Source organism: Saccopteryx leptura, chromosome 4 (assembly GCF_036850995.1).
Source record: "Saccopteryx leptura isolate mSacLep1 chromosome 4, mSacLep1_pri_phased_curated, whole genome shotgun sequence".
NCBI classification, from domain to species: Eukaryota; Metazoa; Chordata; class Mammalia; order Chiroptera; family Emballonuridae; genus Saccopteryx; species Saccopteryx leptura.
The window spans coordinates 112,759,402-112,784,342 of NC_089506.1; the positions used below are offsets into that span (position 1 = coordinate 112,759,402).

A 24,941-nucleotide genomic window follows, 5' to 3' on the forward strand; every position below is an offset into this window, starting at 1 on the left:
TTGACTCAATTTTTTTTTGTTATTATTAATATACAGTCGTCCCTCCCCATATCACAGCTCACTTTTCATGGCTGCACTGAATTGCAGATTTTAAAAATGTATATATCTAATTTTGAATTGTGGATTCTTTGCTATATCATGGGACTTTGTGGTATATAGGTATTTTTATGCATTTATTATTTTAATTATTTTTGCGGTAAAATAAGCATTTTCTAGCCTAAAAAATAAAAACATATAAAAAATTAAAATATTAATTAAAACATACTAAAAGAATATTAAACCATCTTCATCATTCAAGTTGTATTATATTCACAGATGAGTACCCATATAGAATTTTATATGTTGTTAAAATTACATAGGTATAAGAATGTAGACAGTGTTTAAGAGCATAGCAAGTGTTTATAAGAGTGTGGGAAAGGTTAATAACAATGTGGGAAAAGTTTATAAGAGTGTGGGGAAGGTTTACAAAGCCTTAAAATATATATAAATAATAAAATAGATATAAGGTCGCTACTTTGCGGATTTTTGCCTATTGCAGGGGGTTCTGGAACCTAACCCCAACAATAGACGAGGGGCCGCTGTAAATCGCATTATCTCTTTTTAGGAAATGTTTATAAAACCAGCCCTGTCAGAGTAAGATGTCTATTCTTTATAGTAAAGTGATAATACGATGGAAAGGCATGGCTATAAAATACATAAAAAGGATCAGCTAGTATTATCCTATACTTTTTGATATTATGGAATACACTTAGGTTTTAATAAGAAAATTTTTATGGCCCATGTTCTATTCTTGATCTCACTCTGCATAAGGTCCAGATTTCATATTTACATCACATCACAGAATGCTACTGTGGACTTTGAGAATGAATGAACCTGTTTTAATAAGAACTCATTGAAATTTGGTGGAGTTTCCAGCAAACTCAAACTTTTCAATGTTTTACATTAGTTCAGCAATTTTCAACTGGTTACTGCAAAAAATTTTAAAACATGCAATACCCGACTAATTTAGTAACAGGCACCGACCTCTTTCCCTTAGATTACCACATTAAAAAAAAAGAGAGAGAGACAACAGTCAATGTAACAATAGCCGTCTGGTGTGAATGAATCAAAGGAGCAAAATTATACCTTTTTTTTTTTAATTTTGTCAGATCATCAAAAAATATTTTTGGTGTACCTCTGAATTTTAGTAATTAGTCTATGTGTGCCATGAGATGAAAAAGGTTGAAAATTGCTGAGTTAGTTTATTCCAGGCAGCAATATAACTTCCTGTGTCTAACAGAAATTATTTAAAATGAGACTATAAAAGAGATCAAAAGACTTAGACATCAATTAGTTCACAAGCTACCTAAATATTGTTATATGAGTATAAGGGAATCAAGCATATGGATTACATTTCCATTAAAATAGAGTCGGGTTTTAAAATAAAGGAGCAGAAAGCTTTAGAAAACTCATTTGGATTTTCTCAGACCCTAACATTTGAAAATAGTTCAGATTTCTTACAAACACCAAGAATTAAAGGGTATGCTTCTGCCTAGGGAATTTAACAATGCTATAAAAGCTAAGAATTACCTCCGGTGTGGTGGCTGATTAGGGATCTAGGGAAGCCAAAAGAAACTGTCAGTCACCTACCTTAAAGAAATCTGCATTTAGGCTTTAGGACAGGACCTCATTCTTGCAGGGCTTGGCTTCTTGTATCAATGGCAGTGGGCAGGGCATAGTGTACAGGGGCCCTGACAAGCTAGAAGTAGGGCTGTTTGTTCCAAGTCTCCATAAGCCCACACACTGCCCAGCTAAATAGGATGGCAAGGGGACAAGTTATTTTAGGTGGCAGGGTTATCTCTGTCACTCCAGGAGAAAAGAAAGGGCAGTTAACTCAGTTAACTTTGTACTTGATTTTTAAACTGCAGGTGACAGAGAACCTTAGAGAAAAAATTTGCGGTCCATAGGTCCCCATAAGGCCTACAGAGGAGGTAATGCAGTGTAGCAGCAAATGAGTACAGATGGCCTTTGATATCTGACAGTTTGGATTAGAATCTTGCTTTGAACACTAACTTTGTCATCTAGGGAATAAACAACCATTACCACCATTATTACAATGATCAATATTGAGATGATAGGTGGGAAAACTCTTGCTGACCCTTACTAGGATTAGAGTTTTGGGAAAATTAAGAAGTGTACATTGACACAATCTGCTGAAGATTTGGCAGTTACTACAGAATGGGAAAGCCCAAGAGCTCCCAGTATAGTTCTTCTTTAAACAATTAACTCCCTTTTATAATTTTGTAACAAAAACGAGCAAATTTGAGTATCACATAAATCTTATTCTTCCACTGATTTCATGCTTTGTGTCATTGTGACATGTGTTAAAAAATGCTTTTTGCAATTATGTATAATCCTCCCCTTCTTAAGCATGGTTCCCAAAGCACAGAAATCCACAGGCTACGTGTGTTTAAACAGTTCTACTTATTGTCTCTCTGTTTCTTTGACAAGATAGCCTTTCATGAAAAGAAGTAAAAATGCTGCCCTGGCCGGGTAGCTCAATTGGTTAGAGCTTCTTCCCAATATGTCAAGGTTGTGGGTTCGATCTCCCAGTCAGGGTACATACAAGACTCAACCAATGAATGCATAAATAAGTGGAACAACAAATCAATATCTCTCTCTCTCCCTCTTCCTGTCTCTCTAAAATCACTAAATAAAAAGTTTTAAGGAGAGAGAATTAAGAATTAGTTAGAATAATGATTACCTTCCTTGGGATGTAAAAAAAGCAAAAGGGCAATACCTTCCTAACCCTCAAACACGAGTTTGTTGTAAAGCACTTTGAACACAGTTCTAATGGCTAAGGATAATAAGCAGACAATTATAGGGAAATTAAAAAGCTCCAGCACAGCCTGACCGGGCGGTGGCGCAGTGGATAGAGCATTGGACTGGGATGCAGAGGACCCAGGTTCGAGACCCCGAGGTCGCCAGCTTGAGCACGGGCTCATCTGGTTTGAGCAAAAGCTCACCAGCTTGAGCCCAAGGTTGCTGGCTCGAGCAAGGGGTTACTCAGTCTGCTGAAGGCCTGTGGTCATGGCACATATGAGAAAGCAATCAATGAATAATTAAGGTGTTGCAATGCACAACGAAAAACTAATGATTGATGCTTCTCATCTCTCCGTCCCTGTCTATCCCTCTCTCTGACTCTCTGTCTCTGTAAAAAAAAAAAAAAAAAAAAAAAAAAAAAAAATTATTAAAAAAAAAAAAGCTCCAGCACAAAACTTTTATCTGCTAGAAGAAGATATTTTTAAGTCAATAGCCTCATATCATCTCTTAGCAGGGCTGAGCTTTCTGGGGGTAGAGTCATATAGTTGGTTATTTTGATATTGTGAACTGAACCACATAAAGAACACTTTTACAAATGAAGAATACTTTCACCTAGAATGGATGCCAACATTAATAACTTAAGTATTTCGATGTCTCGTGGCCAAGGTTCCATATTTTAGCTACCTTAGCAAGAAAACCCAAGAAAATCAATTTGCATCTAAAAGCTCCTTCATGGATTTGGCTTGGTTTTGTGGCAAGCATCCCAGCTCGCTTAGAGGAGCAGAAGTAAAGGCCTGCTTCACGGGGATTGTTTGGTCCCAGCTGAATGACCTGCTGGCATCTGCTGTTAGCAGAGTGGTAAGCAGATTATGGGTAAGCAGATATTAATATTCTGATTCAACATGTTAAAACCTCATACTGCTATTTCAAAAAATAATTGTACTACTCTGAGAAAACTCTTATACTTACCATTCTGAAGCCACTTTTTAACCTTAATCTCTATATATTCTAAAAATGATATATAAAAATGATCTTAAAATCTCTAACGGTTAGAGTCTAACCTATAGTTTATTTCTGGAATCAAAACATTTTCTCTCTACCATTTTCACTGAACTGCAATGTCTAAAATTCATGTGAATGAATGGCTTTCCTGAATAATCTTAGTGGTTTTAAGTCTGTACATTACACCCTCTTCCTTCCCAGATCTCCTTTTGAAAAAGACAGTGCTACAGTCATCTTTGACCTCAGCCTCTATAAAAACCGAGCAGTCTTGGCAGCCCTCCTGGAAAGACAGCTTGTTTCCTGAATATCCATCGATTTAACAAATCCAACAAACTTAAATAACAGGAGCCACGAAAGAGACATTTGCAGTCAGCATTCTGAAGTTACGAAGCACCAAAAGTTTACTAGGCCACACAAATTTCTCCAGCACCAGATGTAGATCATATAATTCCACACAATCACAGGGAAAGTTATCAATTGCCATGAACTGAGGTCTACAATGCCCAGACAGGTTTCCAAAAATCAACAGTTAAAACTACTGGGTTTTACCACAGCTTATTTCTGGGTCCAGACTGCAAATCTGTTTATTTCTTGGGTGCTTACTAAATGGGGCCACTGGGTTGGAGAGAAAATATGGAATGGATATCTTAACATTGACTACACTGAGTGTTAGAATCATCTGTAATCCTTACTTCTAACTGAACCAGTTAGGCTGATAAGGACCTAATGCTCAAGGAGATAGAGACTCTGGGCACCAACTGCCAGATGCTGTCCTGCTGATAGGAAGAGGGAGCTACACAGGTATAAGAGCAGAACATCTAGGCCCTGGCCAATTGGCTCAGTGGTAGAGCATCAGCTGGCATGTGTATGTACTGGGTTCCATATCCCATCAGGGCACACAGGAGAAGTGACCATCTGCTTCTCCACCCCTCCCTCTCTCCCTTCTCTCTCTCTCTCTCTCTCTCTCTCTCTCTCTCTCTCTTTCCCTCTCCTGCAGCCATGGCTCTACTGGAGCAAGTTGGCCCTGGGTGCTAATGATGGCTCCATGACCTACCCTGAGGTGCTAAAATAGCTCAGTTGTTCAGCAACCAAGCAACAACCCCAGGTGGGCAGAGCATCGCCCCATAGAGGGCTTGCTAGGTGGATCCCAGTCGGGGCGCATGTGGGAGTTTGTATCTCTGCCTCCCTGTTTCTCACTAAGAAAAAAAAAGAACATCTAGCAAAGTACATCTACTGTTCTACAATAAGGAAAAGGGGAGGAGCCCGGAGAAGGTAGCATCTCCCTTTTCACCCCTGGCATCTCTTCACCCTTTCCAGGGTCCATACCTTCTTCTTCTCTAAAACTATCTTCTACCCCCGCATACACCAACCAACTCAGGAGATACCTTGGAGAAACAGGAAGCAACAAGGTCCAGAGACTGCACTCTGGTCAGCTCAGGGGCCCTTCCAACCGCACTTCACCCAGCTCCTGGAACATCTCCCAGCAGCTAGCACTTGGGGAAAGTGGTCCTAAATCTCCCATTGCCAGTAACTCTTCTGTGGCCCACTTCCCCCTCTTGGGGCAGGTACCACGTGGTGACTAACAGGACTTCAAGTGCCCAGCAAGGGCTCTGAGAAGACTGAGCACTCACTGCATCTGGAGCCCTAAAAGGGGGTGGTCCCACGAAACATGAGCAGAAATGAGGCCGCAATGTGCAGGCCGGGAGGGGGGGGGGGCATTCTGACCTAATCAAGGGTTTTTAAGGTCTCCTTGGCTCCCAACAATCACCTCTTCTCTTCCTCTGATTCATGGACAATGGATTCCAAAGCAAGGCCCTCTTTTGCAACCTCACAGTGAGGAGAACCTGACCCACAGCGGGACAGGAGCTGTGGGCAGCTACTGCACCAACAAAGGTCCACCTGTCTTTCCCCAAATCTTACCCCCAAATGTCTGGGCTCCCAGAGTTTGTGATATGCTTCCTAGCCTTCCCTTGACTCTCCCCACACACACGCAGTGGACGTGTTCCACGTGGAAAAGGCAAAGTTGGGAGCCGGAGCCGGGCAGCCCTCGTGGTGGGCTTCTTGGGTTGCGTTCTCATTCATTCAACGGACTGGCCCGGACGGCGGCAGGGCAGGGCGGGATGAAGGGGCCCCTTTCGCAAGGGTCGTCGGGGCACCCTGGCCGACCCCCAGCCCGCGTGCAGCGCCCAGCCCGCTGTCCATGCGAGCGCGCAAGAGCCCACATCACCGAGTGCGCGGCGGCTGGGCGGCCAGGAGGGAGTGCGCGCAGCCCGCTCGGCCCCACCCGAGTTCTGAACCCTCGCGGGGCCCGAGCGGTGGCGGCGCGGTGGCCGGGCCAGCGTCCCGGGCCGTGCCCCCTCCCGCCCCGTGGGCCCCGCAGTGTTGGCGGCACCGACCTGCCAGCCGCCTCTCCCGGACGTTTCTCCACAGTAGGTCCCAGGCTCTGACGGTGGAGTCCCGCAGCTGCTCGCTGATGGACCGCCTGAGCTGCGTTTGGAAAGGTTTCCGTTTGCTGGTCATGTTAGATCCGTCTACATAACTCCCAGCGGGCTCGGGACCGCCACTCCCGCGTGGCGCGCGGTTCAGACTCCCGGCGACTGGAGACGCCGGACGCTGGACTCCGCCTCGGGTCCCGGACCCGCCGCCCGAGCGACATGGGTCCCCGGGGCGCGCTGGCCCGGGACGCGCGGCCACCCGAGCGCGCTGCGCTTACCCTCTGCGCCCCGTCGACTCCTCCACTCCTTCCCCACTTTCTGCCCTGGCGCGCGCCCCGCTCCCGCCCTTCCCTCCCTCTCCCCCTTCTCCGACCGCCGAGCGCCCCACTCCCTCCCCCGAGCTCGGTCTCCTTCCCTCCCTCGCCGAAACCTGACAGTTGGTCCTGCAGCCCATTTACGGGGTTAATACCCCCTTTGCAATTTCATTCAGGGATCGCAGTCAGCACCATAGTCCTCCCATTTCCTGATGGTTTCTATCTTTTGGCCTTAGAAACCTCCACCATCACAACCGTACAAAAACATTAAACCAGCCCAAGACTAGTGCCATCCTAACTCATCACGTTTAACCTGTAAAGCCACTCGAAATCTGCTCCTCAGTTTGGAGGGCTGTTCTGAAGTTTCATACTGGCGCTCTTGTATTATGTGTTAATTTTTCCTGGTCTCATTTATTAAGTAACTAACTTGGTGCAATCAACAATCAAACTCAGATGGCTTGGAGAGTCAAATACCGTGGTGTAGGCGTTCTGTGCGAGGGGAATAAATGCGTCCCACGGATGCTGGTAAAGCAGTTTGAAAAGTAGGCATATTGAGAAAGTTAAATATGAAAAAAAATAATTTTAATGTATTTTAGCCAATAACAGAAAGTGGGCCTATCATTAGAAATTAACTTACCCCTGTAAGGAAGAGAAAGGAAACATGCAGGCTCTTTAAGAAATCACTGAGGAGGTAGCTAGCCTGTCATCCCCCTGGGCATAGGTTAAGTCAGCACTAGCTCAGACCCTGCTGTTCTCAAGGTTTTGCTGCTAAAGTGTTCTGAGAACCTTAGGGAAAGTAATTATGACATTTGCCCTAACCTAACTCAACAATGTAATTACTTTACATATTAAATTTGGTGGGAGGAGCTGAGCTATTTCAAGAGAATTTCTGAATTATGTAAACAGTAAAATTGCTTAAATCTCATTTCTTTTCTAATGTACTTATACCAGTCTTCCAAGTAAGAACGAGAGTTTAGTTAGCTGTTTTGTCATGTTAGTATGTAGTTGTTTGTTACTTGGTTTTTTGAATTTGAGGTGCTCCATGTGAGGTTTGAAGATGAAAGGAAATTACCCAATCCTCCCCCTACTATATAAATTACTACTGACTTAAGGAGTAAAAACTGACAGCTGGCTACCTGAAGTATCCCCTCTACAGTTATATTTTTTTATTATCTTATTTTTTTTTATTGTTATTTGAACATTCAAAAATGCTCACTAGTGAAACACATTTCAGAATGAACTAGAAGGTAGTAACTGAGCTTTTTTGTGCCACCCTGGTAAACCTTTGAAATCGTCAGTTATGAAGCAATAAGTTGTGGATCAGAAATGGACTTGAAACTATGGCAGCCAGTTATAGACTAATCCAGATTGCTTTCTGGGCCCATGCCAAATACCCTTTTGATTACATCCTCTGTTCTGTCTGCATGTAGCTGGGGCAAACTGCTTTGCAGGGAGCAAGATTTGTGCTATCGTGAAGTGACTGTTATACAGTCTAACAACAAAATTCTTCCCATCTGCATTTCCAGGGAGGCTGTGTATTTAACTTTAAATTTACCTAAAAAAAGATCTTTAATTGTATCAAACTGATGGAATAGTTGTAACATTATATACACAGGACTAGAACAGTCTAGGAACTTTCAAGCTATTTCATTGATCAGTGAGCACTAAAGATCCTGGACCCCTACTATTTTCTATTTTAATACATATTTTATATTCAGGTGTCACAGGCTCCTTCTTTGAATGACTAACCGGAAGATAAACTGGCATTGCAAGTTGGTTTAGTTCTGGCTGTGAGAGGCTCTATGAATTTAGGGGCTGTCCAAGAGAAGTCAGATGAAAGACAGAGTGATCTGCTCAGAACAGGTGCTGCCTGAGCAGCTTATGCCAGATCTGGCTGCCAGTCTTTCTGGAGCAAATCTCACAGCTGTGCAGAGGCAGCCGCCACAGTTGTGAGTGTTTCAAGCTCAGTGGAAAACCAGAGGGTACTTGGAGTCTTTTACACAGGTCTTTAGACAGCATCCACTCCCATTTTCCACAAGCCCTGTTTCAAAGCCAAAGCCTAGGTAAGACCCCTCCCCTCGCCACTGTAGTCTTTACCTTGAGCAGATGACAACATTGCTGACTTAGGAGGAAAGAAATCAGGCAAATCCTGACTCCTGATACCTTCTTACCTTCCTTTTCATCATAGTGGAAGAAGCGTTTCTCTTCATTCTCATCCCTACAAGGACTTGGCTACATCAGTTATTTCCTTTCTCTTCTGTAGCCTCAACCCCTCTCTCTCTTATAGCTCAGCCCTCAAGTCTCACCTTTCTTTAAACAGAACCAAAACCAAAGCAAAGGCAACACTGTATCTCTTGGAAAAGAAGTCTTTCCCAATCAGCACTCCCTCACTATATCACAGAAACGTGTCTTGCCAAGGTCATCAATAATTGATCGCTAACTCTGATGGACGTTCCAGCTGTTTTCCTTTCTGGGGCATATAGATGATGCAACCATGGTGACCATTCCCTTCCTCCTGACCTGACCTAGTCCCCTGACTGTCGGGTTATGCCCTGCCCTGGCTCTCCTCCTCATACCACGCTCCACATGGCCTCAGTGCTTGTCTGCAGAGCTCCTATTCTAGCCCCTCAATGGTGGCATTCCCTGGGTTTCACTTTTCAGCACTCTGCCCCCCCCCCCCACACACACACTTTTCTCTCATAGTTCAGCAGCTCTGGGTGATTATATTTCTTCCTGTGGGTTCAACCCTCTCCTCTCAAGGCCCATCTTGGTACAAACAAGCACTTGCACTCTTTAAGAGTGTGGCTAGAGGCACAATCGAGTTTGACTGGCTATATTTCTGCCCCACAGCACTACCTACTTATAGGGTTGTGTTGTAGATTAAATGAAACAATGTACTTGGCACAAAGAAAGAATTCAGTCATTGCTCCCATCAATAATATTATTATCATTCCATCACTGTCCTATCCAAATCTCCCCTGAGTCCCTCCAAAGGGCCTTTGTTGACTCTCAGTTCTATTTCATGATTCCCCCATAGAATCCAGTTTAATTTTCTTGATAGAACTCATCACTTCTGCACATTTTTCTTACTCATTTGTTTGTTTGTTTGTGGTCTGTCTCCCAGGCCAACCTTGAGCACTGTGGGAGCTGAGGCCTTGTCTGTCTGATTCACCACTTTGGCTGCACCTAGAATAGTCCTTGACGGTCTTGCTCAATAAAAATTTGTAGAACAAATGAGTGATTGTGCCTTAATGTCATATATCATTTACCTTACTCATGGATACTCTAAAAATGTCACTCTATACCTACTCTCCCTTTTCTATTCTTACATTAGCCAGATGATGCTGCCACCCATCTAGTGTCCATGAGAGAAATCTAGAAGACATTCTAAACTTTAAAATTTTTTATATTCTTTCTATCTGTCTGTATCTCCATTCCCATAGTAACCAGCTTAGCTCAGGTTGTCTTCCTCCCTCCCTTGATTTCAGCCTACTGACTGCCCTGACCAGGCGGTGGCGCAGTGGATAGAGCGCCGGACTGGGATGCGGAAGACCCAGGTTCGAGACCCCGAGGTCGCCAGCTTGAGCACGGGCTCATCTGGTTTGAGCAAAGCTCACCAGCTTGGACCCAAGGTTGCTGGCTCGAGCATGGAGTCACTCAGTCTGCTGAAGGCCCACAGTCAAGGCACACATGAGAAAGCAATCAATGAACAACTAAGATGTCAGAACAAAAAACTGATGATTGAAGCTTCTCATCTCTCTCTGTTCCTGTTTGTCCCTATCTATCCCTCTCTCTGACTCTCTCTCTGTCTCTGTAAAAAAATAAAATAAAAAAGCTATTGGTTTCACTTCAATTCTATGTCCTTACTCATTCTCCTTACTTGAATATATGACTTTTCTTTTCCTTCACTTATCCTTTTCTAGTAAGACGTCACCTTCTCTTGAAAGCCTTGCACAAATTCCAGTGGCTGGACCGTTCCTCCTGCTGTGCTGTGGAGCACGTGGGCCTGCCTCCGAAGGAGCTCTGTCACCGGGCACTGTGGGCACTCTCTACTCCTCTCAGCCTTTCACCAGTCCTGAGTCTCTGCAGCTTGGGCTGGTGCTTTTATTTCTGAATCCCTTCTGGCTTTTCAGTGAGTAGAGCATAACAGGTCATTTACTGACTAAATACATATACTACAGTTGTGGATGGCTGGCTATCACTATAGTCTGCTCCTTAGTATAAATGTAAATTTTAATTATGCTTGTGGAATCATTAATTATCATTCTCTCCTCTTATATAAAGTTCAACTTTAAATAGAGAATACATAAAATTATAGATAGAAACATTAAATCACCTGTAATATTACCATGAAGAAGGAATTAATAACATTTGAAAACTTTCATTTTTTCTTTGCATATTTTTTAAAATGGAATAAATTTTATACCAAATTATTAAAACTTTTGACATTTAGCATTTGATTGTGAGCATTTCCCAAATTTATTAAGTTATCTTTTAAAATATAGTTTTTAATAACTATATAAAATTTTGTTGGATAAAACATGCTATAGTTTATTTTGAAACTTTCATAATTTTGGATATTTCATTCCAAATTTCTGAAATTACAGATAATACTATGATGAACATTTGGCAAATGGGAACAAATAATTCTTTTTCTTTTTCCCTCTCATAATGTTTCCCTCTCATAATGGCACCCCCAGCAATCACAGGCAGTGAGCAGGACTTAACATGCACCCACCTACACATAGAACACTAATGACTCTGTAACTCTATTAACTTTATATATATATATGTATATGTATATATACATATATATATATATACACACACTTTTTTTTTTCTTTAGTTTTTATTTTTATTGATTTCAGTGAGAGAGGAAGGGAGAGAGAGAGAAAGAGAGGGAGAGAGAGAGAGAGAGAGAAGGAGGGACAGGAACATTGAACTGTTCCTGTATATGCCCTGGTCAGGGATTGAAATGGCAACCTCTGTGCTTCGGGACGATGCTCTAATCAACCGGGCGATCTGGTCGGGGCATGCAATTCTATTAACTGCTTATATCTTCTGCTCTTCCTCTCATGTTCAGCTCAGTCTGTACCCTCACCCTATATACCAAGAATGGAGAAGAAGCACAGTCTATTGTCCATTTGTTGAGTATTTAGTTGTAGGGAGCCTTTGCTTAAGAAAGGAATCCAGTTTCTAACTGTACCAGGCCAGCAACCCTTTGCCAGGAGCCTCTGGTTGTGGTCCATCATTCTGTGTTGATTTTCATGTTTACCCTAGGAAACTGCCTCTCTTGTCGTGACCCATTTCATCTTACTGCATGACGGAAGGGTAAAGAGCTCCCTGGGACTCTTTCCAGGGGTGCTCCTTCTCCCAGACAGATGTGACCTAGCAACCATTCCTCCGGTGCCCCCTTAGGCTATGTTTCAGAGTCCTATTGTTGGAGATTCTGAAATAAAATCTCATGTTATGTATTTCTTCATAAAAAAATGTTGGCAAAAATTCTGGAGAATCTAGCTTTACCCTAGGCCACAGTCACCGATCTGTGCCTGTCACATCAGGTAGGACTTCGTGCCCCTGTACCCATGCTGTGAAGCTGGCAGTCTTGTATTGCTAAGAGTCTGGGTTGCTCTTTGGGTTTATGCTTTGTTAATTAAAATACTTTTCAGCTCCATGTCTTTTTGTGTTTAGTATTTTCCTGATATAGACTGCTAAATGCCTGGAAACTTCAGGTTTAGTGTCATATCATAATATTTCACTAACTTTACAAATACTGTAATTCTTTATTTTGTATTTTTCATGTATGTTTAGGGACCATTATTACCACATAGGAGACCCTGAGTACATCAAAAATCTCTTATCATACTCACAAGCTACAGGATTGAAGAAGTTTCTAGTTATTTCTATTTTGCTTCTTTACATCCACTTGTGGATCCTCTGTGGCATCCCTCAGACTGTTCCATAAAGGCTGAGTAAATTTAACTTACTATACAACCTTGCTGGTTACATTGATATGGGCAGGTTAACAAGTTAGGACTCCTCCACTTTTCTCTGACTGCCTGAACGTATAGAATGGATTGAGACCTAAGTACATTTTGGGAACATTGGATGTACTTCTGGTGTAGTCACTGAGCTCATTAAGGTCAATGACTACGTCATCTGAAGAGCAATAGAAGGCAACTTCTGGCTCCCCGAGACAGTAGAGTGCAGTGGTGAGGCAGAGAAAGACGGCACACAACTTAGTTTAACTTTTTTCAGGGTGAGTAGAACAAATGTTCTTTTCTGATTTGACAAGGAAACCAATGTTTAAGGAAGTTAAGTAGCTTCTCCCTATCCTGCTGCTTATCGATCCCAGAGCTGAGACCTGACTTCTGTTCTTATTCCTACCAAATTAAATTCATTGCTGTATCTTCTTTTATAATTTCTTTTTTTTAAGACTTTATTTATTCATTTTAGAGAGAAGAGAGAGAGAGAAAAAAAAAGGGGAAGGAGCAGGAAGCATCAACTCCCATATGTGCCTTGACCAGGGCAAGCCCAGAGTTTCAGATCGACAGTTTGTCCACTGCATCACCACAGGTCAGGCAATAGCTGTTTCTACCCATCTTTAGTGTCTTCTTGGCAAACCTTAGAATGTTTCTCTCCAACAGAAACAGTTCAAAAGTAGTTGAGTTTTTCAATGTCTTAAGTTTTTTTCCTGTTTGTGCTTTAGGCTAATACAAACAGGGTTATCATGTTTAAGGGTTGGGCAATGGAAATTACTTTCATCATTCAGTATGTATTTTTCTTCTATCTACTCACCTCAGTTGAATATTTTTTTCCTTCCATATGAGAAAATACTTAATTTTTTTACATCACTTCAGTTATGCCCTATTAGCTGTTCATTACTAATACTATAATTTGATATAATTTATTTTAAATAAACTATTTTGCAGGTATCATTTAAAATAAAAACTCCTAATATTAACTTAAAAAATTACAACTCCAAATCTATCTTTAAAGTCCTGGGAGATCATTTTAGTCTCAACTAATTTTATTGATATCTCTATTCCATTGAGTGACTAGGACCGGTGTTTTATATATTGTCACATTCTTTGTGCCTGGAATTATGTTTGGCACATGGTGATCTCAAAAAACGGTTGTTGACTTTGATTTTCTTAACTTTTGGCTTGTGCCTAACTACCACCTCTTACGAGGCCTCTCCTGTCCACCTGTTTCAGCCTGCCCCTCCTCCGCTCTGTTCCATCAGCAAGCCTCACTAGCTCGGACCAGAACGCATACCCACATGATATTTCATGTTGTTTATTTTTATTTATTGCCCCATTGGCCCTTCAAATTCCAGGAGATCAAGGAAGTGTCTTTCTTTCTGGCCTGATGCTCAGTCACCACGGCAGTGTCTGGTACAAAGTAAGCACTCAGTGAATGCGTGTGATGAGTGAATAGATAATGCATCACTTGCCAAGAAAGCCCATGCCGTCACAGGGAATTAAATGCCACCCAGTATTATCCTGTATCTGGAGAGTTTAGTTCCTTCAACTCACAACTGTAGGAATCTTTGTCTCCAACTCCACTTCACTCCCTCCCTCCCATGGACATACCCTGGGCAAGGTCAGCACCCATACAACTGTGTCACCAAAACCATTAGCAAAGCTGCTATGACGATCTTGTAGCCTTCCAGCATGCTTCATCTTGTCTCACAATCTTTGCTTTCATTTATCCTTTACTTAAACAGTCAATCTCCTTGGCCTCACGCCCTTCTTAGCCTTGGGTTAAGTGCTGTGAGATATTCCCAGCCGCTTTCTCATTAGACACACACACACACACACACACACATACACACACACAAGCACAGCAATTTTAGTTCCTAGTTATTACATGCTTGTCTGGCAGACCCCCCCGTCTCAATTTTTACTTGCAGACCACCACAGGCCTCACTGATACTGCAGAACTTCACAGACTGGCAGCATGGTGCTAAGGAGTAGCTGGCAACATTTTCACCATGTTTATAATGTTCTCCAAGTGGCTGTCTCCAAACTTCACTACTCTCCTCAAGGACCATGCACACATAAAAAAACCTTTTGTGGTAAATAAACATAATATAATAGTTATCATTTAAACTACTTGTAAGTATATACTTCAGTAGTATTGAATACATTCTCAACGTTGTATAAACATCATGACTATGTCTAATAGTTCTTTATCTCCACCAAAACACACTGTCGCCATAAACAAACTCCCCCTTCCCTCCTACTCCTGGTCTGGTTAGCCCTCTTCTGTTTTCTATCCCTCTGGGTTTGCTTATTCTGGGCACATCACAGAATCCGTGCATCCTCTTGTCCCTCTCACCCTCACATCAGTACTTCCGGTGCTTTACAAGGAGAGTAGAGAAACTGGCATCTCCTAGAGTGTGCTGCTGCTCTCCGCGCTTGCCCTTGTTCTTCCTGCCTGGGACACAGCACTACCTTTTTATAGAGAGAGTAATAGCGTCTGTCAGACTTCCACTGGATTGTGAGCCCCTGGAAGGTAGGAAGTGAGCTTTTCATTTCTGTGTCCCCAGGGTAGAACACAGTTCCCAGTACATGGTGAGTGCTCAATATATATTTACTGAATGAGTAAGGATTGAAAATAGGGGCTATCAACTGGGTAGAGAAGCTGGGTGTGCCTGCGTGTTATCACTCGACTATTGAAATATTTAGCATTAATCCATTAAAGAGGTTGATATTGGTACATATGCACATAATACATAAATAGTAAGTGGCAATTGATAAAAGAAACAGGAATGACATAAAATTTAATAATAATAATAATAAATTATAGGTGAATGTTATTTAATATTTTAGAATATTTAATTGGATAATAACTAGATTTGATTAAGTTAAAACATTACTTGGGGTTTTTTTCTCCCTCCGAAATCTGCATTTACCCTTGAGAAAAACTAATCTTGTCATAAATTAACTCCTTTACTCCACCCAAACCAGGGCTGGAGTCTAAAGATTTCTATTAAAACACAAAAGCAGAGTCATCAACATCTTAAATATACAATAAAAATGAAACAGTTCATCTTTACTATGTAAGAGTGTGTTATAAATTTAATATGTAAGCTAACAAAATGACTCTCTGACTAGAAATATAATATTGTAAAACAAAATTTAATAAGGTCTCATCTAGGGGAAAATACAACTTTCTTGTGGGCAAAGTGTGTATAGTTTTAAAGGATAATAGAATAATGGTCAAGGGAGACAAAAAGGAGAAAACTGTAGGGTGTGAATAAGAGCAGAAGGAAAGACATGAAAAGAAACCAGAAGGAACAGAGGACTTCAGCACAACACACCAAAGTGGTGAGGCAGGAGCAGAACCAACTAGACGTTAATCTAGAAAGAGGCAACTACAAGGGGTAAACACTCTGGAGTAAGAACCAGTTGACCACCTTCCACATTAGTGTGAGGCAATGGCAAAACAAATGGACTCAAGCTCACCTGAGCCTCAGGCAGGAAAGGACACCAGTTCCTTGGGGAGTGAGAAAGGAGGCATGAAAGGGATAGAGGGTCTGGGAGTAATAGACCAAAATCCATAGTGGACTCTGATAGAGAAATCAAGAGAGTAACAGGATTGGGAAGAGGAAGTGCTGGAAAGGGAGTCTTCATAGCTTTTGAGCGGGGCCAATAGCACTGAGCAGTATAAAACCAGTGTGGTGCACATCAACCGTATACAGCAAGTGTCCCCAAAGTTCATTTCTCTGTTACAAGGTTGACCTGTGCATTAGAATGGCCCCAGATGCCGGATGACAGTGGTCAGGGGTGAAGAGATGGGAACCCTTTCATGGAATTTAAGGTGGGGTGGCAAGGCTTGAGACTCCTCCCAATTTGACCGGAGGCTGTAGCAGTCAGAAGTCAACCAAAAGATTCTATAGCAAGTGAAAAGTCATGTATTTCATCAGAAGGGCTTAGTGGATGAATCGTGGGCTAACTAAATACAAAATACAATCCCGTAGCTTTCAATGCCTTAATAAATAAATCATGCTCTCTGTACTCCTCATGCATGAACCATAAAGTCACTGCAGGTCAGGGGTCTGATAGGGAAATGTTTTGTTCCGATTGTTTTTTCTCTACTCAGTGTACTTTTCTTCATATAATTATAAAGCATAATAATTTTCTCTTCAGACATTAATTATCCCTGTTCACAAATTCTTTGTTATATTTCTAATTTCTCTTCAATGGTTTCATTTTGTTTTATTGTTTCTACCTTCATGTTTTTAAATAACATGTTTATTAAGATATTATTAGAATACTATAAAATCCACCCATTGAATGTTTTATTGTAGGTGTTGGGCAGATAAAATATATTATGCTCACTTTGTTAAAGATGGTGCTGCCCACGTGGAAGCCTGTTGCCCAGGTGATAATATTAATTGCCCTTCTTGCTTGGGATGGGTGTGATTATATTAATGTGTGTTGGGGGCGGGCTGTGGGCAGACAAGATCCCTGTAGCCTGGGGCTTGGTTTTAGGACTAAGCCTTTCCCACCGTTTTTGATGTGGGGTGGTGTACTCTTATGAGGAATCCCATTATGCCTCAGATAATTGACTTTGTATCAGAGACTCCTTGTTTGTATATTGGATTAAAGGTTTTGACTTCTATACGATAAAGTGGAGCAGACAGGGAGCTTGCTCTCTCTCGGTTCCTGAGATTAGCATTAGAGAGCAGAGCAGAGAAAAGGCCACATGGAGGAGGACAGGAGAAGCAGCCAAGATAGTGGAGTGCTGAGTGAGAAGCCAGTTTGTACAGAGTTTGTGCAGGGAGAAGGAAGGAGATTGGGAACAGAGGTGAATAAGTCTGGTGAGCTAGAAACCTTTGATTCTAGGAAACTCGGATAAGTCAGTAGCTTTGTGAGCACTGAATGAGTGGGTTTTGGAGCCCAATGTGTATTTTTACTTGCCCACCGGGTACAAGCTAGGATTAAAGATAATGGCCCATCAGTTCTTGGCTCCATTGTTTCATTACCGTCTGTCCGAATCCAGTGCAAACCTGCATGGGCCAGGCGACTGTGATGGTGGCCGTGGCTACTGGCCTTACAGTAGGACACTGCCACAGGGGATATTAAATAAATACATATATTTCTGAGGCTGATAACAGGTATGTTTGTGCTTTGATTTATGGGACTTCCCTGAAATATAGCTGGACACAATGAATTCCTTAGAACAGATTATCTCCAAAACCTGTATTTCATTCTTTCAAAACAATATTTTTTAGAAATATACATTTTAATGTTTGTGCTCCTAACTTTAGTTCTCTTATTATTCCTAGTAAGGCTATAAATCCTAAACAGGCACCTGCTTTTGATCTTAGATTTTTATTTTCTCATTTATATTTCCTAAGCACATGCCCAACCAACTAACCAAGCTTTGCTTCCTTCTCCATCATTCATTTCTGCCACATGATGCTGAATTCTTTCACAGTTCATCCCACTTTTAAACACCTGCAATTTAACAACAAGGATAGCATTGTCTGGCTATTTTACTTAGCAATGAGTTGATTTACCTGTCAAGGTAAACTTCACTGTACATATTACTGGGTCTCTGGATTAATGCCTTATAAAATAGCACATTTGCACAGTTCTGTGTCTTTCATAAGCATTAAATACTGATTTCATTTGATAGGCCAGATATTATATCAACATTTAGTGAAAGGAGCTTATTGCTGCGGGTTCAGAGATGAACTATTATGAAAGCGAACCTTTTGGATTCAAGCTAAAAGTTTATTTTCTGTAAAGGATTTTTAGAGGTTATGACAGGAGTTATTTATGTCCTGTAAAAGAATGCTGTGTAAGTATCTAGAAGTCCAAGTTTGCTTTAAAAATACATTAAAACAACCATGTCGCTAAATGACTAAGGACAGCATGAACACTCTTTGCCCTTCTGTCACTATGTAGAAAATACATTGAGACAAAGGGAAATGCACAGTTTTCATCTGGTCAGAGATGCACTATGTCATAGTCCAAATGACTTAATTTTTGCCATTTTTCTTTTATAAAATGTATGTTAGATATAAAAAAAATAATGTCCCTGGGTCTTCTTCTAATTTATTTCTAATAAGATATATAAATGGGTAACAACTTCAAGCTCTGTTTTAAAACCTGAAGACAGGTCTCTGCCTTAAATAGTGAATCAATGCCATCTTCAAGCTGGTTTCAATTAAACTCAGTCTAAGATAATTTTGTTCTGGTCACTGGATTGCAGGGAAAAAAATTACAACTATCACTCCCCAAAGATGAGTAGCTCTTATAAGAAAAGGGAGAACAAAAAAAATTTAAACAGTAAAAACAACAATAAACTTCCTTCCAATACTAAAACCATTTTTTATGGTTTAATATACATTTGCTTAAATTTTGAGTTGTATTTTATTAAATTTACTATAACCTGTTCTATTTCTGCTTTCATCTTGGTGAGAAATGCATTCTGAGATAAGATGGCAGCTAGCCACATATCTAATTTGCCATCACCTTATTATAGAATGGAAGCCAATTAGAGATGATTTCGGGGAAATCTCAGTAGTAACTCACAGTATTTTTTTTTTTTGCCTATGTGAAATATTTTACTAGAATGTGATAAATATTTCAAATTAAACCTACATTTAAGAAAGTTTGCTATTTTATATGATTTAAGAATTTAGTTCTCTCTCACACTTTAGGTAGTCCTAACTAATGCATATCAATTTAAATCTATCACTTTTAGATATATGACTATTTGGAAAAACAGCCCACTTGCCCAGTAGCTATAAGAACTGTCCTTCCCTTTTCTGATAATAGGGTTTGCGATTTCCTTCCACTTCCTCCTTCTATCCCTGTGATTTGGTACAGTCTCTCTTCCTACTTCAAACACTTCTTATTTTAGGGGAGTAAACCCTATGAGTAACCCCTATCCCACTTCCTGAAGGCACCCCCCCCCACCACCACCAACTCCTCTCCTCAAAATGTCCTCAGCCGAGTGACATCTAGCCACACACCTCACCATCCTGGCCCAGCTCCTATAATATAGAAAAGCTCAATGAAATTGCATTTCTACAAAATGCAGATAAATGTTATGCCCACCCTTTTAATACTCAAATATTATAACTGGCATTCATACACTCAACAAATATTAGGCACACCAAATTGGGCACACAGCAACTATCTTTCCTGTGGCCTTTTGCACGTAAAGAAAAGTACTGAAGGTTTGGAGGGAACAACTTTAACCATTTCCTCTTTACTATTATTAGCAGGAAAACAACAACAAAACTTTTGAAAAATCTCAAGTTTAGTAAACATTGATTTGACCTTTACTATGTCCTAGGCTCTGTGCTTGGTGCTGGAGAGGGTTAAACAAGTACAGATGTCCTGGTGCCATGACGGGTCTTAAACAAGAGTGTGGACAAGGAAAGCTTTGGGAATGAGAATGAGCTCGTGTCCCGGACAGAAATGAGGTGAAGGCAGCCAGCCAACCCCAGTGCCCATAGAGGGGGTATGAGGAGCCAGCCCAACATTTGGTATGTTTTGCTGGGGCTCAGATGGCAGGACTTCCCAGCCTCCAACTAGAGAGCCTTCAGGGATGCCCTCCTAATATTTCCGGTCAGAGATCCCATCACAACCTGCCCCTTCCCATTTACCACACACGTCTTCTCCTGGAATCTCTGCCCAAGACCATGGGAGCCACTAGGAGCTGGGAGACCAGTGCCCTCCAGACTTGGGAAGTAAGTAAGGCTTCCAGATTTAACAACAAAATGCAAGGTGCCCAATTCAATTTGCATTTTAGATAAACAACAAATACTATTTTACTAGTAGTGTATCACAGTCAATATTTGTATTTGTATTGTTCTGTATTTTATTTGGCAAGCCTAGAAGTGTGATCATATCTTTATTTCTGTTTGGCTTCCAAGATATCAATTCAGAAGTGCTTTCCCCCACTAAAGATCCTCAGCCTCTTGAGCACTGAGACACCTAACAGGTGCCTCTCTTGTTTTCTTTTTTGTGCTGATGCGGATGGAACCCTACCTACTCCTTACCCTTCACAGCCAAACTGAATTTGATCTTTTGCAGGGAAAATGCTTATTTCTCTTACTGAGATTTTTCTCCCTTTAAATACCTTGAAAACTGCCCTTTTATTTTCATGTTAGTGCATTTGATGTTAATTACCATATATATATATATCGCACACTCCATAAAGAATTGCATGAATTAAAGAAACTTTTCTAATGCATACTTATCTGTCCAGAGCAAAGGGTCTGGAAACAGGTACAGCAGCAGTTCAAGGCAAACAAATCAACTTGAGACCATTTTTATTGGGAACATATTTTTCATCAAATCAACTGCTCCTTGTTTTAGGGTTGTAAACCAAGGAGTATCTGAAAGTTCAGTTTCTCTTTACTTAAAAATGGGCCCATGCTCATATACATAGACATGCAGTATATATATATTATGTAAAGTTTATTTTGTAGGCATTGGAAAAATAAACTCCCTTGTTTTGGGAGCCGCTTATTATTAATAGAATAGAGAGAGTCCTGGGGCTTGACACACAGTTGTCCTTCAGTAAATATTAAGTAATTCAAGAAATACTGATTGATTTATAATCTTTTAATTTCTCCAGAGATTCTGATTTTATATCCAAAAGAAATTATCATAATAACTCAGAATTCAAGAAATGCTTATAAGCTTCAGAATGAAGTGCAAAAGCATGATCTTTACCCAAGATCATGACCTCTATCTTCTCCAGTTTATTCTATCACTTGCTAGAACAAATTATAGGTTTTCTGTGTCTCTGCTTTTTCATCTGTAAAATGGGTATAATAATGTTCTCTACTTCATAAGACTGTTATGAAGATTAAATAAAGTCACACTTTTTATAAACAAATAGAACAAAGGCCGGCAAATTTAAATGCCAATTACTATGAACCTTTATATTAATTTATAATTGATTACAAATAACTATGTTTACTACTTTGAGCCTCTGAGAGAAGGAAATTACTTTTGGTTTTACGAGCCCCTTTTGCTAAATTTTTATCTTATTCTTAGCTGGGTTTGGGGAATAGGGAACAGTGTATTGCTTAGCACAATTAATTTCAGGAGGATGACAGGAAACTACTGTTCAGCAGAAAATCTGCTAATATTACTTCAGCTGAATTTTAATTTCACCAAACCTTTCTGATCTTTAGCTGGATTTGGATAGTAGGAAACAATGGGTTTCACACTACAATTAGTTTTAGAAGGACAACAAATTGATATACAGTAAAAACCTGCTAGTAGCATTTTTATCATGTCCTAAGATTTATTTCAGTGTAGTAATAACTTAACAAATTTCCTGGAGTTTCTGTGGCATTCATATACAGAACAAAATTATTCTTTTTGAATATTGCTCTGTTATAATCTGGTATATATATTTTTAACTATAATGATGACAAATTCAAAGAAATTATCCTTTCATCCTAAATCTGTCTCACAATTTAGGATCGACTCACTCCATCTCTAAATAAGTGGTCTAAAATGTTTGAAGGGAAGTCTTGAACTGGCTCCTCTTCAATAGGAGGAAGGATTTTCTTATTTGTCAGTTCTTTTCTTTTTCATTGTCATTGTTTCTACCACATTAGCAAAGAGAAATCTTGTAAAGCTAAGTAAATCTTGTCTATTTTCATTCTCCCTAGCATCTGAAAGTATACAATAAAAAAATCAGTTTTTTTTTTTCTTTCCATACTGCTTTGGTTGAACATCTGTTGAATGCTATGTCCTTTCTGAAAAACTTAGAAAAGTGTACCCTTGAGTCTGTGTATACAGATATCAACTGTTATGGATTTCAGACTGATGTTATTAAGGACTTTACACTAGATAACATTTTGTTACCCAGTCAAAAATGTTTGTGTTTAGCATGCTTCCATCATTAGGAAGATTCGAATAATGAAAATTTCAATATTTAATAAAGGAACAACTTATGGTTTCCATCATTACAAGAATTAATTAACACAGTGCTTATCAAAAGGATTAACTGAAGAAAGATGCACAGTCATGAAAAGGACACTGAACTTCCCGCTGCCCTAGTCTCACCGTGCTGTTGCCATCAGAGCTACATGTTAGTCATTCCCTTCAGCTCAAAGCTTTCATTTGTTTTCTCATTTGTGAATTTGGAAAAACAGCAGATATCCTCTGAAGTCTCTTTTCTAAAACTTTATGATTTCAGTTATCAATTTAATACCCAGCATATGAAATCCTTCTTTTCAGTTTAAGCCAGGGGTCCCCAAAATTTTTACACATGGGGCCAGTTCACTGTTCCTCAGACCGTTGGAGGGCTGGACTATAAAAAAACTATGAACAAATTCCTATGCACATTGCACATATCTTATTTTAAAGTAAAAAAACAAAAAGGGAACAAATACAATATTTAAAATAAAGAACAAGTAAATTTAAATAAACTAACTGACCAGTATTTCAATGAGAACTATGGGCCTGCTTTTGGCTAATGAGATGGTCAATGTCGGTTTCATATTTGTCACTGCTAGCCATGACAGGTGATATCCGGAGCCGTGATGCCTGTGTCCCATGTCACCAAAAGTAGTACTGTACGTGAGCGACGCTGTGCTTTGCGGTGCTGCCACATACAGTACTTCAGGAGCACAGGATGCATCCACATCCTCTGCTCCTCTCACTGACCACCAATGAAAGAGGTGCCCCTTCCGGAAGTGCGGTGGGGCCGGATAAATGGCCTCAGGGAACCTCATGTGGCCCACAGGCCATTGTTTGGGGACCCCTGGTTTAAGCTATTTATACAATACCATATTGCTTTTTTCTGAGAACTGAAAATGGGAAAAGGTAATAACAAAGCTTTTTTATTTTTAAATTTCAACTATTGATCTCAAAAGGTATATTCCTGTCAAAAGAAACCTTTGGTTAACTGGGTCCAAATTTGTAATCAGAGTCTAGCAGCCATTATTTACACAGGGTGTCTCACTCATGGTGCATTTCGGAAAAAAGCCACACATTGGGCTGCCAAGCCTCTTGCACTGTATTTCTGCCTTCTGAGCCAAAGTGATAAAGGAATACCTGGAATCATATTTTGACCAATGAGCTGAATCCTGTGCTGTCCAATCAGAACAGCATTTGAGCATTACTGACCAATCAGAGCAGCTCCATAACAACCAATTAGAACATGCAGTTTAGAACATGCTATTCTGACCAATCAGCACAGTGCTATTTGAACTTATAAAACTGCAAATTTGGATTCTTTATTTGGATAAAAATGAACCAATCAGAGACTAGGGCACTTTATATAAGTGAACCTCCCCTTAGTCTGGGGGTAGTGCACTTTTTATTTCCTCTGGAAGTTTGTTTCCCAGGTTTGCAATCTCTTCACCTGAATAACTCTCCCTTTATTGCACCTCAGATTGGGGACTCTTGTTGGCACTGGATTGGTGGCAGCAACCTTTTGTTGACACAACCAAGGTTCAAAAAGATCTTATCTTTGAAACACCTGCCACATATTGGATTTATTATACAGCCAACCAGAATCATACAGGTATACAGAGTCCCTGCTTTAACTCTCTATTGCAGCGTGTTCTGTTAGCCTTTTTTAATGTAAACAACAAGATAAAACATCTCAAAACACAGGTTAGTGGATGAGTCTACAATAGCTGGGAAAGAAAAGTTTAAAGTATTAAATGTAAGCAGTCAGGGGGAAATATGTAATCTTTATATATCTGAAAGAGCACAAAAAGTTTATTTCAAATGATCGTTCATCATAAAGTAAGGGTTAAGTAAATAAAGTAAGTACAGTTATAATGAAAGGATAAGTATGACCCTGATTAACTACTCACATATACCCTTTAAATACACACACACAGGTGCATGAATGGACCATTATTAGCTCTCATTAATGTTAATCCAATGAAGATGCTGTCATTGAACTACAGTACTCAGTAGTGATGTTTGCACCAAAAATACTAAGTGCTTTACTCATGCTTTTGAAGTTGTTCATAATTTAGAATAAAAATGATCCCAGGAAGGCAGTCTCTTATTCCTTCTAAATGACTTTCCCTTGCCTGACCTTTTATTATAAAATATCAACTAACCCTTTGTTTGAATGCTGTGCTAAGTACTCAAAGGAGTTTTATGTAATCCTTTCAAATGCAAACCAGAAAACCAGATTTCCATCAAGCTGTTTCTCAGAGGGCACAGGATCACAGCAGTACACAACCAATGTGACTATGTAGCCTAAAGATAATCTGTGGTAAAAAGTTCTTGCGCTAAAAATAAATAACAGAACAGAAAGCCCAGAATGTAGGAAAATAAAAGAATCAGAATTATTAATAGAGCTATTATTAGTAGCTATTTTGGCCTATAAAAAGTTCAAACACTAAAGAATTTACTATCCCTTTCTT

General features: G+C 40.3%; 1 protein-coding gene across 3 annotated transcripts in view; it reads right to left on the reverse strand.

The window, feature by feature from the left end:
• STARD13 (StAR related lipid transfer domain containing 13) overlaps positions 1 to 6,556 on the reverse strand; it is a 238,602-nt gene extending 232,046 nt beyond the window's left edge. For 2 of the 3 annotated variants that reach the window (XM_066381017.1, XM_066381014.1), the window contains exon 1: positions 6,201 to 6,335. Coding sequence is in view for 1 of the 3 variants with exons in the window: in XM_066381012.1 (XP_066237109.1) it covers positions 6,201 to 6,324 (124 nt within the window). In the remaining 2 variants the exon portion in view is untranslated. Of the gene's footprint in view, positions 1 to 6,200 lie in introns of all 3 variants that reach the window. The other variant, XM_066381012.1, reaches the window with a different exon arrangement.
• Between the last annotated feature and the right edge of the window lie 18,385 nt (positions 6,557 to 24,941).